General features: G+C 35.5%; 1 protein-coding gene and 1 long non-coding RNA gene across 6 annotated transcripts; one reads left to right on the plus strand and one right to left on the minus strand.

Moving 5' to 3' along the window:
* Positions 1 to 309: 309 nt before the first annotated feature.
* LOC126874830 (neprilysin-1) lies at positions 310 to 18,925 on the plus strand. Of its 4 annotated transcripts, XM_050637289.1 has the most exons (15): positions 310 to 462; positions 3,399 to 3,581; positions 4,196 to 4,958; positions 6,181 to 6,403; positions 8,387 to 8,425; positions 12,353 to 12,598; positions 12,992 to 13,200; positions 13,568 to 13,747; positions 14,161 to 14,372; positions 14,585 to 14,801; positions 15,059 to 15,241; positions 15,351 to 15,513; positions 15,624 to 15,940; positions 16,909 to 17,177; positions 17,450 to 18,925. In XM_050637289.1, the coding sequence occupies exons 3-15, from the start codon at positions 4,851 to 4,853 to the stop codon at positions 17,451 to 17,453; spliced, it is 2,370 nt and encodes a 789-aa protein (XP_050493246.1). In that variant the 5' UTR covers positions 310 to 462; positions 3,399 to 3,581; positions 4,196 to 4,850; the 3' UTR covers positions 17,454 to 18,925. The 4 variants fall into 4 exon arrangements, with proteins under 4 accessions (XP_050493246.1, XP_050493248.1, XP_050493247.1 ...); XM_050637291.1 differs by lacking the exon at positions 17,450 to 18,925 and having other exon boundaries at positions 16,909 to 17,181; XM_050637290.1 differs by lacking the exons at positions 310 to 462; positions 3,399 to 3,581 and having other exon boundaries at positions 3,648 to 4,958.
* On the minus strand, positions 9,479 to 12,364 carry LOC126874868 (uncharacterized). Of its 2 annotated transcripts, none has more exons than XR_007693067.1 (2): positions 11,728 to 12,364; positions 9,479 to 11,517 (listed from the first exon to the last, which is right to left on the minus strand). It is a non-coding gene; the product is annotated as an uncharacterized LOC126874868 (long non-coding RNA). The 2 variants fall into 2 exon arrangements; XR_007693066.1 differs by having other exon boundaries at positions 9,479 to 11,622.
* Positions 18,926 to 18,954: the final 29 nt, after the last annotated feature.

Raw genomic sequence — 18,954 nt, forward strand, 5'->3', positions numbered from 1 at the left:
ATGAATCGTTCTATCGATACGAAAATAGTAAATTACATATTTGCGAGGGACTTGTATTTTGATTATTCATTTTAAAAAATAGAAAGAAATAGAAAAAGAAGAATAAAGGGACAATAAAATGGTCGAATTAATTATTATTAATTAAATATTCTAGATATTAAATCGAAGAATTTTTTTATTCAGGATATTGATTGAAATAAACATTTAATTCTCTTCACGATAAATGACATTTTTTTGCTGAAATTTAGCATGAAGTTATTAGATTGCAAATAGTTTGGAAATTATAGGCTCGTATATATGATTTCTTAGGATTACGATAATGACGTGAATTCACAATGACGGCGCATGCTTGATATCGACTTGTACCAGCAACAGCTTCGTGAAACGCAGTCACAGCCGCAGCAGCAACAGCAACAGAGAATGACCACATAAATGGAGAGACAAATAGAAACAGTTTTGCTGGTAAGGCATCTCAAGAAGAATCTTTCAACAATTCTTCAAGCTTTTTTTTCCAATTTATCGTACACGCTATTGTTAGTTTATTTCAATTGTAATTGTCATTCCCTTTCTCTGAACGAAACAATCAATTATTTTTAATACGTTATTTCATTTCTATCTATTTTTCAATTCTACAATTCAAGTTGTCGTAAATATCATAAATTTCAATTCCCAATCTTTATTTTTTGTTGATATTTTATTATATATATATTTTTTTTTATTATATATTTTTCAACTTTGAAAATAGTAACTTTTAAAGTAGTTCGTCAGATGGAAAGAGAGCCGTCGAATTTACCCTTTCGGTTCCATGAACGAGTAAATCAAAGCCACGTCGTTGAAATCAAACACCATAAAATTCCACGCCCCAATTGGCACATTTCCTCTAAATGATTCCATTAAGAATGCTCCAGAAAACTACAAATTCATCGAACGAAACAAGTTTCCAGACATTCTCGATTCCCTGTAGCAAGTTCCTCGGCTATTTTAAGATCTTGCAAAGATATATATATATATTTTGAAAACGTTCAAAATCGTGCGACGTGTCCGCGAAAAAAAGATAGAAAAGGTGCGCCGTCGATTCGCGCAGTCGCGCCGAAATTCTATCGGCAGTCCAACATTGACCGTCGTCCGTGTTCGCGTTTTTTTTCCCGGCTTTCCGCCCGGAAAAATAGCCTACAAACGATAAACCTGTTTATTTTTTAGAAAAAAAAAAAAATTGACGAAGACCTAAAAATAGTTGCACCATCGCTACGAGAGCAAAGTACAAAGTTTATTTTCTATCGTCGAAATTTATTTTATACGAAATTACGAAATATACGAAAACTATCGTCAATTACGATAAAATTGTAAAATTAGTACTTTTGTAAAATACCGATTCGACATTTTCGTAAAACGAAAGATGAATCTGGGAGTTGGAAAAAATTTTGTTGTTGTTGTTCTTCAACAGCGGTAGTTTGTTTGTTTTCTACGCAGTTTCAAGCGGATATTTCGATAGGTGTAAATTAATTCGTTCGTCTTGTGTTTAATGGACATCGAAGTGTTGATTGGTGCTTGGACAACGCGTTGAATTCGCGATGCCGCTTGTTGCATCATGATATCGTGTAAACAATTGGAAATGCTGGCGAGAGTGGCACTCGGCATGCCACCCTCCCCGTTCAGCTGCTTGAATTTCACAGTGGAGGCACTTCGGAACGTTTTCGACGACTAACCACTTGACATACACACAGAGTATGGTTGAGAGGTTAAATTCACGCGAAAAAACAACCTACTTTGGTATAATATACTTATATATTTATTAATAATTCGTTTAATACGAAAGTAGAGACGGTCCTCGTCGATTTACGATCATCGTAATTCAATAAATATTGTATTAATTTTAATATGATATTAATTAAGAATGATATAAAATACGAATGGAATATTTTATTCCAAATTTTCTGTCTTCTGCACGGTGGTATATCGTATTTGATATTTTTTTAGAAAATTCGATTTCACGAGCCTCTTTTTATAAATTTAACAATAAATAATCATTATCCAAAAAATTCGCTTCGTTATTTTCTATATTATCCTTTTACTATCTAATTTCTTTATTTACAAAAATGAGGTTGAAATGGATCAAACTATAATTAGTATGGCTCAGAATCTTTAAAATAGATCTTGGAATTTTTTGCGAAAAAGATATTTTAAATCCAACAAATTTAATCTTAAATGTAATAAATCCACCCTCTGTAATTATTCGGTTAATTTTATCTCGAAAATGAAACTACGCGAACGAGAATGTTAATTACGTATTTATTATTTTGCAAATAAAATATTTGTGGCGTAAAATTTGCCAGCTCGTTCGACCACTTAACTGGAAGCGCAACCGCGCCTCGATTTTGCGGGGGTAAAGTGCATCGCAAATATCCATCAATAACGCGGTTAACCTGATCAACCGCTTGTTGAATGCATCTTGAATTAGCAAGTAGCTTTTAACACTATTTGGCACACGACATCTCTCTCATCTTGTTTTCGATAAACCCAGATAATTTAAAAATTTAATCAGACCATTTTTGATACACTGTACAGAACTGTAAATAGAAAATTACTCTGTAAAAATGTAAAAATCGTCAAACAGAATTTTGAATTCCAAAAATATTAAACAAATAATTATTATGTTTTAAATAAAAACTTATTGACAAAAGTTTTAACAAATATATCTATATAATTTTAGAATACCAAAGAAGTGCGTCGCTCTTAGATCGTTTCAGTGAGATAAGTATAGCTAGCGAAGAGTTATGGTAGACAAAAAAGCCATAGATTCGAGAGGATTTAACAGTCGAACAAGTCTGTCATTCCACAGTTTTTTTCGGATTAAAAATTGTATTATTTACCTATATCAGATTTTTCGAGATTCGTAGTACATTTTTCATGCTCTAAAGACTTTTTTTCCTTTTTATGAATTTCTATATTTTTTCATGGAGCCCCTCAACTTATATTTCGCTTGAAAATAAAATATAAAACTTTCTCCAGCATGAATCGACACTAGAAAGAGATAAAGAGCAGAAAATACTAAAATACTTGAGAGATACTTAGGCTACTCTAAAATAACCATACTTCGTATCACATGAATTGATATAAACTAGATTTATTAATAGAAAAACCGAGACATCGATCGATGCTAAAGCTGCATGGACAGTATCTTCGTTTTGCAACTAACTTTAAATTAATTATTCATATATTAGCACCCTCCTCGATATCCTCGTTAAGAAAACTGTCCAAACTATCTCTTATACGATTATTAGCACAAAAAAAAAAAAAATAATTTTGATTATTAAAAAAAAAGAAGAAGATTGTCCGTATAGTTTAAATGGGCCATTAGAAATTATATTTATACTGACAGATTTGTTATTTACTTACAGACTATTTTGTCGAGAGGTGAACGTCATTTTCTGTAAGAAACCAAAGAAAATTGACAACGAGAAAATGTCCCGAACGATGGGCAGGGAAGGGGGGTGGAACGTGGAGGAGGGTGAATTTGTGGAGCAAGCGAACGACGATGTCGATGTACGCACCCCTCTGATCAGCGATCCGTGTCACCCCAGGTAAAACGGTTGCAGATGCTTGAGAAACATTGATACCACGTTCCATGGACGATTATTTGAATATCGAATGAAAAACGGCCACCATTTCATTGATACAGTAGAATGGGGTGTAGTTAGATTTATCATTTAGTTGGTTCTATTATTATATGCAATATATATATCTTTACTGTTTTCTTAACAACTTTTTTTATTTGTGTTTCGATATATTGTCACATATAACGTAGACTGAAAATCATTTTTTAAATATATAAATCATATCAATAGAAACTATCGGTTAGAAATTATCACACGAGTTGGCAATCGCGAATCAACGAGTAGAAGAACCCAAAATAATAAGAGTAACAAAGAATAATAAGTGACGTTAGCAAACGACAGTCATTCGGGAATCTGATTAATCGCAGAACTACCAATAAAAAATTAATAAAATCAAGAATTACAAATTCTATAGATTTCTCATGATAGTGAAACGAAACAGGCAAAGTTACAGACAACAGGGCAATTAGACAATGATGAAAACCCTCATTTACAAATACCATAGGAACCATAACCTAGCACGAAAATCATAAACGTCAAGAACCATGGAAAACTAACGAGAAATCCTATAAATTCCTCAGAAAAGGCGACGGTGTGCCCAGAATCCCCACCCCTGTCGCCTGACTCTCGTTGTAAACAAAATCGAGGGTTGAGGGTGAGGAAGAGGGCGAGTGGAGGGGGCAGGTACAACGGAGGTGGTGCGAGAGTGCTAGGTGTCGGTGGTACTCGTCAGTAGCACAGCGGTCACAGATCCTTTCGGAACAGAAAAGCTGTCCGACCTGAGCCGACCAACACTAATCCTCGGCTTCTCTTCGTCATCCTGACGATGGACTGGCAATTGACCATCGACATCTTCGTCGATCAAAATCGATAAACAGAAAAGAGACATCGTCGTTCAAGATCTTCCTCTCTATCGGCCGATAAGGAACAGGGAAAATTGCAGAATCGCAAAGTAATACCATAAAAGTGTATACGAGAGTCTTCTGATAAAGTGTTCGATTGTTAGCCTTCTCTGTTTCGAGTGTTGAATACAAAGATAAACAAGTTGAAAGAATAAAGAAGGTTTGAAAGGGTGGTCGTTGAGCAACGATCAATGGTCGATTGGCTGCGGCGGATCGAGAGCAGCCGCGATGCCAACGTTACACCGGTCGTTGACACAGATAGTCGCTTGAAATTCGGTTCAGTGTCCAGCTACTGCAGTTGATCCAGGGATTCGGTAGCACGGGTAGAGGGAGGATGAAGGCTGAAAGCAACAACGGATACCTGAAGGCGAGCGTGATCGTCGAGCAGAATGAGATAACCGGAGGTTCCGGCCAGGAGACGTCTACCACCAATCACCTTCAGGTAAGAGATTTTCATTACTCAGGGGTTGCAAGTAGTAATTTGGTAAAAATGATTTATTATTCGTCCTTTCGACAGCTTATTCGTTGGGTCAATATTTTGTGGCTTTAGAATGCTAATTCGTGGGATTAATGTTTTGTAGGTTTGTCTTGTTCATTTGTTCCATCGGTGTTGTTAATTCTTTGAGAATGCAAGTATTTGGGTTTGTTAATTGTCTCGAGAGAGGATATTTTGATACAAGTGTGGCGCCAATGCAGCCATAAATTAACGAATACACAGAGTACCCTAACCTTCCCTGATTCCGCACGTGTATCATTCAGGTATACCATCCTCAGCGAAACCATAAATTAGCAAATAAGTAGGTATCCTAACCTTCCCTAATCCCAGATATGTATCACTTAGCTGTACCACCCTCGCTTTTATTCCTCTATAAAAATCCATTCTACCAATAATCTTTATCTATTTATTCTTTTATATTTGTCAATGGCAGTGCCAATGTATTTGTTGCATTAAAATATATGGTCTAGTAGGATCTTTATAAGAATTCTTATTATTTATTAGAATCATGAATGGAATAATAATTGGTAACGGACTGGGTGGTGGTGAGGATGTTTTGTAAAGCGAAATTGACGAGGTTCTTTGGGACGACGATTCCTTTATGAGAGAGTTCGAGACGTGAGAAAGAGAATCTTAAGGCGCGATTTTCAATAGCAGCTTATTATAAGGGTTCTTTAATGTTCGATAGAATCTCATTGCGTGAATTAAACGAAAAATTGATCTTTACAGAATATAAATAAGTATTCTTTCCAAAAAGATTTCGAATGCTTTGAAATTCCTAAAAAGACAGATCTAAATATTTTTAAAAAATTAGAAAGCTTCCATGTTGATAAAAAAAAAAAAAAAACACTCGGCAACCCTAAAATATTTCTCAAATTTCCAAATTCTTAAAAAGTTGCCAAGTTTCCAAATTGTGACAAGAAGAAATCCAAGTATTTCTAAAAGATTCCCCGAGCTTCCAAAATCTCACAAAAAAATATCTTTACCAAAAGATTCCCTCGAACAGCCTTATATCCCTCTTTAGGATAGTTTCATTTTTACACCATTCCTATGCCATAATCACAGTCTCATCAATCTTCGTGTCACACCTACGCGAAAGAAGGAAGAGCAAAATTTCCTACGACTCATAAATCATAAATAGAGGCGTGTAACGTGTTTTCCATCACAGGTGACTTATGGTCCCCGTGGAAACACTACGACGACGGTTCTGCAGCATTCAGGAAACAATCGGAAGCCTCTCGGAATAACGCGCGCGACGTCGATCAGACGAAGAGGGCCAGCCAACAGGCAGCAATTGCTCGGTGTGCTCGCCGTCACTCTTCTTGCCACTTGTCTTTTCATTCTACTGCTATTGGCGTTGAACACGAGCCGCGAATGCGTGCAGGAGCCCCGTAAGTTGAATTAGCCCTAAATAACACGATTAGTTCCGATGGTAGTGATTAATTAAGCGGCTGACAACGGCCAGCTCCACTGTCATACGCTGTACTCCGCGTGGATTTAGGCGTGAAGCGCGTTGACGTGGGATCTAGGTGTCGAAGAATAGCAATACGAGCCTATTGAGTTGATCCGAAGATTGCACGTAGAATTAGAGTGAGTTAGCGTTTGATCGAGCGCGACGGAGAACGAGTTAGGGTAGATAGTGGCATAGAGTGCGCTAGTGTAGTGGCTAGATGTTGCGATATATTGGTTTTAAGCTGTTCTTGGTAGATTGATCCGGAATTAAAATTAGTTACATTGGTGTTAAAATGGTTGGGTTAGCGTTACAGAGGATTGAAGCGAAATTGATGAGAGTTTACGCAGGGTATTTTTTAGTTTAGCGTAGCAGAGATATTATATTTGGTATATCTTATTTTAGTATAAAAATTGAACATGGAGTTACGTATGAAAATAGCTTAATGTGTATATTTAAAAATGGTTCGAAATAGGTTAGATGTTAATATATAGACATAGGTTTAAATGGCAGGATATAGATATGACGTGGTATATCGAAGTGTAATATATTCTATAAAAAAAAGTATAAATCTTTTTTTGAGAACAACGTAAAACAGAAATACAATGCGCCGAAGCACAAAGAACAAAGTCTTAGGAGCTTTCATTGGAAAATTTGTACTGTTTTCGCAGAAATCTCTTTGCAATCTTGACTCCCACAAGAATTTCTTTCAGCAGAGTTTAATTACAAATTGATGAGAGACTTTTAAAAGAAGATCGCGGAAAAGAGCGCGTCCTCGCGTGAAATTACTCGAGGAAACTATTTTTCTCCTTTATTATACAAAGAAAGTAAATCTTACATCCTAATAACAAAAGTTTCTTTTTCAACAGCAGAGCCACACCAGGCGTTTCATTACTAGAATTCTCTGGTTGATTGCAATTAATTATAATTCTCTCCGCTTTAATAAATAAATAACGATAAAAATTCTTGACCAAATTTTTATTATAGTAATTCGTAGAAATATTGGGTTGGAAACTAAGTATCCCTTAGTTGCCAACCCAATAGACTGTAAACTGTCGTGACAGTAAAGCATTAATGAAATTCCCCAGCATAATGCCAACAATAATATAACCAATAGAGACAGTAATATGAAAGAAAAACCGGAATTAAAATGTATGGTGTCATTAGAAAAATTCAATTTTCATTTGCTTTGCATAACCTCCACGACAATTGTTTAGTACCTTACAGGGATAATTCCATATAGTGATTTATCGATAAATACTATTGTAGAGATATGTCGGGGAATTTCTTGATAAATGTTGCTTTGATATTTGCAATTTATAACCACGATTACACACGGAGAGGAAAGAAAATTACGTAAAAAGGAGAAACAGCAAATGGCTTTCAATGTTCAACAGCTCGTGTCAGAAGGGAACATCAATCAACCGAATCGAATCGAGTCGAGGTTATCAGGTTCTACTCGAAAAGGCCTGTGTTACCTCATAACCACTGATAGAATTAATCACTATAATGACATCTATGAACGTTGGATTAAAAAACGGTTCGAAAAAATATTTTTTTTTTATATACATAATAATACTTTGCTCTAATAGATGATTTATTACAGACCATTGCAAATATCAAGGATTACTTAATCATTTCCCGCGTTTGTGATAAAATGAAATATTATAGTGATTTTTTAGTAGCATCGACAAATTTTATGCAAGTTTATGGAAGCAGAAAATTGTTTTTTCTTGTGGCTGCAATGCTGCTTTGTGGGAAAATTGCTTCCTTTCCTCTCGACACTGTGCGCACGATTCTCACTGAATTATTTACATTTTGATAACAGTAAACAATCTTTTATCGTATGTCCTTTAGAACGAGATTAAATTTTGGACGCTTGCGACGATAGTGGTTAGTTGGACGTATATTCTCTTTGTTACAGGTCCAAACATTTGCATGACAGAGGAATGCGTAACAACAGGTAATGACAAAATTTGAATAAAACTATTTTTCAAAAATTCTTCTCTACGTTGCAAACACGCCAGAAAATCCCATGAACGCCAAGCCGCGGAAAAATTCTCCGGATAATTAAAAAACAAAAGAAGAGATAATTGGAAAAAGCCAGAAATTAAAAACCAGATTAAGCCAGTATCCAAGTATTGGTTATTCATAGAGTTTCCAGATTTTTTCCAAACATTTGCATAACAGAGGAACGCGTGAGGACAGGTAATGTCAAAATTTGAATAAAACTATTTTCCAAAAATTCTTCTCTACGTTGCAAACACGCCAGAAAATCCCATGAACGCCAAGCCGCGGAAAAATTCTCCGGATAATTAAAGAACAAAAGAAGAGATAATTGGAAAAAAACCTAGATATTAAAGACCAGATTAAGCCAGATATTAAGCCAGTACCCAAATATTAGTTATTCATAGAGCCCGCAGATTTTTTCCAAACATTCGTATCTAACGCAATTAACGTAGAATCGGGATGACGACCAACTGGATATCGAACCAATTTCTACGAAAAAAAGGGCGAAGGGGGATCGGGTATTCGATCATAGACAGGGCGAAATATCACCAGCCAATATCCGAGCGGAGGTAAATGAAATCAGATCAGTGAGAACTGATTGGTGGTCGGTAGGAATTGTGTTTGTCCCGCGACAAACGCGTGCTCCTCTCGCACACGACTACAAATCGGATTAAGCATTCCCAATGGAATTGCCTGCTGACCGAGAGGTTGGCCTGCGATTGCATTTTCATTTGTCGGGAAATCCGCTATCCGACCCGCTGAAGATACGGCATCGTGCGGTTTAATTGCAGTGGAAACGCGGCCAATCCCAGAACAAGCGGCCACATTCCTGATTACTTATTTATTCGCAGCAACACAGCAAGGCTGAGCGAATTTTCGTTTATTTATCAGCCGAATGAATCACCCTGATCACGCCAGAAATCACTCGATTTATTTGATCCGTTTGTTCGTATAAAATTAATCAGCGAATTATATGCACCATGAATTCAGTTGCGTACCATGGTGATTGTTTTCTTTTTCTTTTTATTTTTTTTTTTTTTTTTTGTATAAGACGTAGGCTTTCGAAAAAAATAGAGGAACGGTTGTAGTATTTTTTTACGAGTAATACGATGATTTGAATAGATTCTTTTTTCCAATTTATCACGGCTTTTTTATTTAGCGAAGACTATGACAAATCTGAGAAATCGATTCGCCTTCTCATTTATTAGAAATTAATTGAAGAATTATGAGGATTATTAATTATCCCGTATAATAAAATGGGGAGCCGTTTTAATTAACAAAGTTTCCTCTCGCAAACAATTCGGAATTAGATTAAAAAAATAGAAGACAAGCGATCTCTCACGATGATTAAAATTTCGGGAAGCAGAAAATAGCTTTCGTACGAGATATAATCCAATTCTTTTTTAATATTTCACAATTACCGTGTCTCTGCGCCGCGGGTTGGTAACGAAGTGGTTCGTAGTGGTTGGTCCCTGTGAACAGAGAGCAAAAAAAAAAAAAAAAAGAAGAAAAAGGGAGAAAAAAGTTGCTCGACCTGAATTTAAAATTGCTTAAAAAACAGCAGCCTCTTCGCCAACCACGAGTGTTTAAAGAGTCTGAGCTTGCGTGTTTGTTGAACGTAATTAGGAAAACATTTCCCGACTGTAGGTTTTTATTCGCGTGCACGTTAATTATCACTGGGCTGAGGTTGCTCGTGCAAATGCAAATCTCTTGCGAGTAAATTTGCAATGAAGCGTAACCTTGCATTAAAGCACTTCGAAAAATGCAATTATTTTGAAATATTTCCAATGCATTACAATCCTCGGTTTACTTACTAACATCGAAAACAACGTTATAATTTTTACAGCAGCCAAAAAAATGCCGTTTATTTTTTATAATAATTACTTTAATAGTATAAGGTTAATTAATCCTTGGTACAGGATATCGAATTGCCCTAGAGCGGTGTTATTACTCGTTAGAGATAGTTTATCGGAAGTGCAATCAATCCTCAGATCACGGTTGGCCTCGTTAAATCTTCCTCGCTCGATTGGTCGTATATTCATCGACCGTAAAATTACCCGTTTCGATTAAACGATTCGTATTACACCTTTAAACGTCGACCAACGATATTACGAACTGTTAACATCTAGGAGCAAGTACTTTCGTCTCTAGAACGTGTATGTATAGTTTATTTATCTTACAAACTTAACAAAATGTGGCACCTATGAGTATTTATAAAAAATGGCGCGACATACGCGTTACAAATATATCGCAGTTATATGAAACGACGTATACATACATATACGTCACCGGTTATTAACGAAGAAAATTTTTCCGGAAAAAAAATCTTCCATTAAAATAATTTACTGTTACAGTAATGTATTATAAAAAAAACATATGTGTACCTACAGTGAACGGTTTCTAATTTTCGCGAACGCGTCAAATACCGTGAAAAAGATCGTACGTATAGCAGATATAGGTTAGAAAGTCGCGGCACCAACCTGTTGACAGAAAATGAGATTGCGCAGAACGATTTTATGGCAAAATGATCGCTCACCTACACGTTTAATCTCGAGTTCTCTCGCGTTTACTTTTATATTCTTCGTTTTTTCCCTTTTTCGTTTTTAACGCTTTCATCTTGTTACCTTTGACGCGCCTCTCTCGTTGCCATCGCTGGAATTCAATTTCCTGCACGTGACAGAACAATTTGACGTTCTTGCGCAAAGATACTGTAGCCGATATCAGCTTCGGAATTTAATATCAGCGTGTTCGTCAATATGACCGTGCGTGAACGCGTGACTACGAAAATTTCGATGAATTTCCTCTCTTCAAAACAAAATTCCATGTCCCCTAGATAGAAATTTTCTCCGCGAAAAATTCTACACGTGGGGTATAAAAATTCTTCCATCAATTAGTAGTCGGAGATAATCGCACATATAATATTATAGTCATTTATGGCTACGTTATAATTGCATTATATACAGTCATTTTATACACACGTGTGTTAATTAGCAATTTGTTGAACGCAAGCAATTACGTTATAGTCCATTATAGTCACGTTATAACCTCCCTAATTGCATTATATACAGTCATTTTATACGCACGTGTGTTAACTAGTAATTTGTTGAACGCAAGCAATTACGTTATAGTCCATTATAGTCACGTTATAACCTCCCTAATTGCATTATATACGGTCATTTTATACACACGTGTGTTAATTAGCAATTTGTTGAACGCAAGCAATTACGTTATAGTCCATTATAGTCACGTTATAACCTCCCTAATTGCATTATATACAGTCATTTTATACACACGTGTGTTAACTAGCAATTTGTTGAAGGCAAGCAATTACGTTATAGTCTATTATAGTCACGTTATAACCACCCTAATTGCATTATATACAGTCATTTTATACGCACGTGTGTTAACTAGCAATTTGTTGAACGCAAGCAATTACGTTATAGTCCATTATAGTCACGTTATAACCTCCCTAATTGCATTATATACGGTCATTTTATACACACGTGTGTTAACTAGCAATTTGTTGAACGCAAGCAATTACGTTATAGTCCATTATAGTCACGTTGCGATGACGCTCGATCGCTTCAGACTCACTCGTAAATACCTAATTTCACGCGTAGATTGTAGATAGTCGCATTGAATAATTGTAGTCACCTTGTAATTGCTTATAGTCGCGCTAAAATTACTCTTAGACGATTTCTACGAATTTATGATGATTTTTTAGGTGTTTGTAGTCACTTTGAACGCATACGATCACGGCATAATCACTTATAATCACTGTTCGTCAGAAACAGGGGAAGGTTAGGATGTCAAAATAGCGTAGAGTAAGCAAAAGTTGCATTTCTAACTTTTCACTGATGCGATCATCGTGCGATTTCAGCTGCCAGTTTATTATCAGCGATGGATCGCACAGCAGCACCATGTGTCAATTTCTTCCAGTACGCGTGTGGCACGTGGAATCGTCGTCACGTGATTCCAGAAGATCGAAGCTCGATCAGCACGTTCGAGGTACTGGCCAATCAGCTTCAAGTGATTCTGAAACGCATCCTGGAGGAATCACCGAACGCCGAGGATAACAATGCTACTCTGAAGGCGAAGATGTTCTACAAGTCATGCATGGACATCCGTGGGTACAACGAAAATGCTTTTCGATCGCGTGTTTCTAACGAGTTTCGTGAATTCTATTTGAAAACGATCCTTAAATCGTCTGCTTCCTTAAACGATTCCTTTCCTACTATTTCCTCCAATAAAGTTCCCTTTCTTCCTGCAAGGATTCTATCCTTTTCGTTCTCGTTGAAAACATCTTTCCCTTCTAATCTCATTGAACAATTTTCTTCCTTCTCCTCTTCGCTAGATACACTTTTCTCTTTCTATCCTTATTAAACAAATTTGTTTTCTTCTTATTTCTCTCCAAGAGAATTTTTTCTTCCCTTTCTCGTAATGTTGAATTCGGTTTCGAAGTAAGAAAAGAAATCCGTTGCCACGCTAGGAAGGTGTTTCTAGTCTTCTATTTTCGCAGCTCGTATAAGGAAAATCGGTGACGCGCCATTGAAGAGGACGCTGAAATTCCTTGGCGGCTGGCCAGCGGTGGTTGGACCATCCTGGAAGCCACCACCATATCCCGTCGAAGTTTTATTAGGTCGATTACGAGGGGAATACAACGAGGGAGTATTGCTAGAACAGTGGGTCGGTCCGGATGACAAAAACTCCTCTGCCAATATCCTCCAGGTGCGCCGGCAAAGTAAGGTCCCTTGGTCGACGACTGCACAGTATAACAATTGGATTTACGTTGTACATTCTAGAGCACTGTATAATAAAATTCGTGCAGTAGAACTCCATTTAGGATACGACTTTAGTTTTCAATCATAATGGATTTTTGTCGATCAAAATTGTTATTTGTGAATGTGTGCATTTTTTTTTTACAATTAACTATATATAAATGGAGTTTTGCAGTAACTTAAATAACGTATAAAATTGTTTATTAAGAGGATACGAACTACTTCGTGTCGTGCTTTAAATTTAAACAGAAGTTACTTTTGCTCGTGCAATATTGCGCAAGCGAAGAATGATCGAACGACTATAAATTGTTCCTCAGCTGGATCAGATGCAAGTGGCGTTGCCAAGTAGGGACTACTACTTGAAGAAGAGCAGCGAGGCTCAACTTAAGGCGTATCATCGCTATATGACGAACGTTGCCGTGTTGCTTGGTGCTAATCCACAAACCGCTGCCGAAGAATTCAATCGCGTGATCAATTTGGAGAAACAGTTGGCAAATGTACGCCTGTCTTACATTTATGACACAACGGATAATTTGTTAATATCGGATCGCTCCATATGTGGATGCACCTCTTTACGAAAAAGCTTCGTATAATTCGTAACGATCATTTGATACAGACAAAATAGAAATAATAAAATAGCAAGCTGTACAAAATTTTACAAAATAGTACAAAATACTCGTTTCTTTCTTTTTTTTTTTTTTCATTTCTCTGTAGCTAAAAATATGCGTTTATCGACTGATTTGATGTATTAAATTGGTGGGATTCTTCTGCTATTGGATCTCTTTTTATTCGATATTTATTTATCATTCTATTTGAAGAATTTCATATTTTGTGAGAAATTCGATATGTGTTATAGGAACGTCGTATTGATTTGTTTGACGGTTCGACTTATTTTTAATGAAAATTTCAGGCGTCGATACCGGAGGCTGATAGACACGATACATCTGCCATTTACCGGAAGTTGACGCTGCGCGAGCTGCAGCGTGAAATTCCGCAGCTGAAGTGGCGCGAATATCTTCAAGAATTTATCAACTCGCCCATAACAGAAGAGGAGCCGATCGTGGCATACGCCATGCCATATTTTATGCAAATGGGCCGTATCGTGCAAAGAACGGACCGCAGGTATTTCGTTAACGTTCAAAGTTTCCAATACATTCGCTTCTCTAATTTTTATACAATTTCTGTTTCTAAGTAAATTCTGCCTTTTCTTCAATTTTTTCTAATTTTTTTTTTTTTTTTAATTTTTCAAATACATATTTAGTCACCGAAAATGAAAATTAATTAATCGCGATATTAATGAAACGTTACATCTTATTTTTAACTATTTTTTACAGAACGCTACATAATTACATATTATGGAGATTGGTGATGTCGATAATGCCTCACATGATCGACGAGTACCAGCAGAAAAGGGTGGAATTCCGGAAGATTCTGTTAGGCATACTGAGCGAGAGAGACAGATGGTCCCAATGTGTCGAATGGACGAACAAAAAGCTTGGCATGGCTGTGGGTGCACTTTTTATTCGTGACAATTTCAATCACGAGAGCAAGGTAATCTTTCCATATAGAAATTCATGATAATTCATTTAAACGGTATAACATGAATTTCAAAAATGTTTAAATACATGTATGTATATATGTATATAGAAATTCATAAGATACGAGAGATCATTGTGTGTGAGCTGCTAATATAATATTTGAGTAATTTTTACAATTAATATAGATGGTATTAATTTGATATTATTCGGTAATTTGTCAATTGAAATAATGTTATTTTTAGTTGATTTTAAAGTTGATTTGGTTTTCAGGAGACAGCACTCGAAATGATTCGTACGATACGAGAAGCGTTCAATGAACTGTTGGCTGAGAATCATTGGATGGATAATGAAACTAGAGCCGTAGCTAAAAGCAAAGCTGATTCCATGAACGAAAGGATTGGATATCCTGAGTTCCTGAAGGATCCTGTGGAACTTTCGAAGGAATACGTGATGGTACTTAATCTCTTCGTAAATATGCATAGAAGAAGAAATGGAATTTCCAACGAAACTGATGATATTTCATTTTATACGTACGATCTGTTTCTTATCTTTCACATTACAGTTGAACATTACCGAGAATCATTTCCTTGAGAATGTACTGGCTGTGCTGAAATATGACGCTTATCATAATCTAGAGAAACTACGGAAGCCAGTTGATAAAGACAAATGGTCTACAGAGCCAGCCGTCGTGAATGCCTTCTATAATCCCAATAAAAACGACATTGGTAATCATTCGGAATTTATTTCTAGAACGTAGTATTCTTTAGACAATTTAAATCTGAAAAATAAATTTCGACTGTTCTAATTAAACTAGCAACGATGTTTCTCGTTCCAGTCTTTCCAGCTGGTATTCTTCAGCCACTATTCTACTCTCAGCACTTTCCAAAATCATTGAACTATGGTGGAATAGGAGTGGTAATCGGCCATGAAATTACTCATGGTTTTGATGACAAAGGACGTCAGTTTGACAAAGATGGAAACATGATGCAGTGGTGGAACAACGCCACTGTGAAAGCTTTCAGAGAAAGAGCCCAGTGCATCGTGGATCAGTATTCTAGATACAAGTTGCAGGAAGTTGATCTGTATATCAATGGGAGGATGACTCAGGGAGAGAATATCGCTGATAATGGAGGACTCAAACAGTCATTCAGGGTAACTTACTTTATTGCATATATTTGTTGCAGTTTCTATCATATATTCCTTTTACTCTGTTTCATATTTCTTCTTCTTTTTTCTCATATTGCTCATCTTTGAAATAGGAAATAAATTTTCCATTATTCTTGAGAATAAAATAAAGATAAAGTAAAGTGAGTAAAGTAATAACAACAAGATCATATATTCCTTTTACTCTCTTTCATATTTCTTCTTTTTCTTCTGATATTGCTAATCTTTGAAATAGGAAATAAAATGTCCATTATGCTTGAGAATAAAGTAAAGATAAAGTAAAGTAAGTAAAGTAGTAACAACAAGATCATATATTCTTTTTACTCTGTTGCATATTTCTTCTTTTTTCTTCTCATATTGCTCATCTTTGAAATAGGAAATAAAATGTCCATTATTCTTGAAAATAAAATAAAGATAAAGTAAAGTGAGTAAAGTAATAACAACAAGATCATATATTCCTTTTACTCTGTTTCATATTTCTTCTTTTTTTTTCTCATATTGCTCATCTTTGAAATAGGAAATAAAATGTCCATTATTCTTGAGAATAAAGTAAAGATAAAGTAAAGTAAGTAAAGTAATAACAACAAGATCATATATTCCTTTTACTCTGTTTCATATTTCTTCTTTTTTCTTCTCATATTGCTCATCTTTGAAATAGGAAATAAAATGTCCATTATTCTTGAGAATAAAATAAAGATAAAGTAAAGTAAGTAAAGTAATAACAACAAGAACAGTAGAAAAAATAAAGAAATAGAAATATTGAACTTTCCAATTATTCTACTATTTCTACTGCAAACTGAATAATATTTATTTTTGCAATATATAGAGTCGCATGTTCGTCTTTGTTAAAACCAGTATTCTCTTAATGAAATTAGAATGTTCTTCATAGAATCAGTATTTTCTTAATACAGTTTAAAATAGTTTAGTGAATCCTATATATTTTTACTGCGTTTCAGGCGTATAAGAAGTGGGTGTCGATACACGGTGAAGAACCGATGCTTCCTGGTGTGAATCTCACTCACGATCAGCTGTTCTTCTTGAACTATGCACAGATATGGTGTGGATCCATGAGACCAGAGGATGCATTGACGAAGATACGAAGCAGCGTTCATTCACCGGGTCCTATAAGAGTTTTGGGACCTTTGTCCAATAGCGAAGACTTTGCCAGGGCCTATAATTGTCCTCCAGGCTCACCGATGAATCCGACTAAAAAATGCAACGTTTGGTGAGTTCTTTCCTATCGTAGAATCCTTCTGTTTTTGAAATTGAAATATCAAGAAACGCTGTACGTTATTAAAATCTATTTTAAAGCGCGAGACAATTTGCAATGAAAATATCGTACACTAAAAGAATTTATTTTAATGAACAAGTTTATCATAGAATTACTTCTTTAATTCAACATATTACTGAATTAAGATATTTTGTGTTACTAACATTTATCTTTAATACGTTTACTACGTCTATTTACATTTATATTATTTTGTACAACAATTACAGGTAATGTCAGAGTTTTCGAAAGAAGAAAAATGGTGAAAGGGAATCTATAATTGGGAATTGCGGTGCCTAGTGCTTTGAAGAGACTATAATCATCGTATTGTTTGGTAACCACGATGGGACCACAAAAGACTATAGAGTTTTATTTCGTCGTGGTTCACTGTGTGTGAGTCTTCTAGCACAGCAAGAGGGTTATACTTGACAGTACAGTGTGTGCATGCGTGTGTATGAAAGAACGTGCCAGTTAAACAGAAGTCATCGAGGGTGAAAAGAATCTGACCACCGTGTGTCAGGCTAAAATTTTCATGAGTAAAAGCTGTGTATATAGAAGATACGTTTTAATCGTGTATGTAATCCTTTATGTGTGATTCATCTCGTCGTGGACGAGTCTAATAAACTTTTCGATTAAATTAAAGAGCAAAGCAAGGCGAAATAGATATCATACGTTTAATTCCCTTCTCTTTACCTTCAGTCGAAATTGTTGAAATTTTAGAGACATCCTTACTTGCACTCTGCCATGAAGTTCATGGTTGGTAGAACCAAAGGTAACTAAAATATATCATAGTACCTTCTATTATACTTCCTTCTTCCTTGCAATCTTGCTGGAATTTTGTTTCATCGGCAGGAACACAGGTAGGTAATAAATCCAATGATTTTCTCTTCCTATCTTTTAGAATATTTCATTCATGCTGCATTACTCACATACTGTATATCCTATACCCAGCATCTAATACCAAATTCCCATATCTTCCATCCTATAGCACATTTTCCACGTGTTCTTTCCCACATCTTATGTGCATTATTTATTAAACCATATTCCATATCCTCCTGTATATTCCATATTCTGTTTCCACACCATTCCCCATCCTTTACATTACAAGTAAAACTATTTTCTGTGTGTCCTGTATTCTGATGCATTTATAAATTATAAATAAACAAATACAAATACAATTGCAAATACAAAAAATGGCCACAAAAAGTCATTATGTCCCATTAATGGAATTTGTTCTCCACTGTCATGTAAGTTTGAACAAAAGTTTTAGAACAAAACCAGAATCTTGTACCAGGAGAGCATAACTTGTGAAAAGATGGCACAGAAGATTGCAATTTTGTACCAGGGGAATGTAAGCGAAATTTAGAATAGCTTTCTAAATGAATAAAACAGATTTTTCAATTTATTGCAGATTTACTGAAATCATTTTATCAATATACATACAATTTACACAATGAATGTACAGCTTTTTATATTTGAAGCTTCAGTAACATAGAATATGCTTAATTGTACCGCAGTGTACAAAGTACCCTTAAATAACTAATGAATTAACAATCAATGTAACTTGAATAATTCATTGAAATTTCGCATATTTGCAATTTTTTAGTTTACGCGTGTTAGGATCGATGAAAATTCGATGTTGCTTCCAATGGAACTGCTCTGTGCATTTCTGCAAAAGAAAATATGAAAAAAAAAATTATTAATAATATAGTCTACAAAATCAAGTTAAATTACA

Source organism: Bombus huntii, chromosome 16 (genome assembly GCF_024542735.1).
Source record: "Bombus huntii isolate Logan2020A chromosome 16, iyBomHunt1.1, whole genome shotgun sequence".
In the NCBI taxonomy this organism is placed as follows: Eukaryota; Metazoa; Arthropoda; class Insecta; order Hymenoptera; family Apidae; genus Bombus; species Bombus huntii.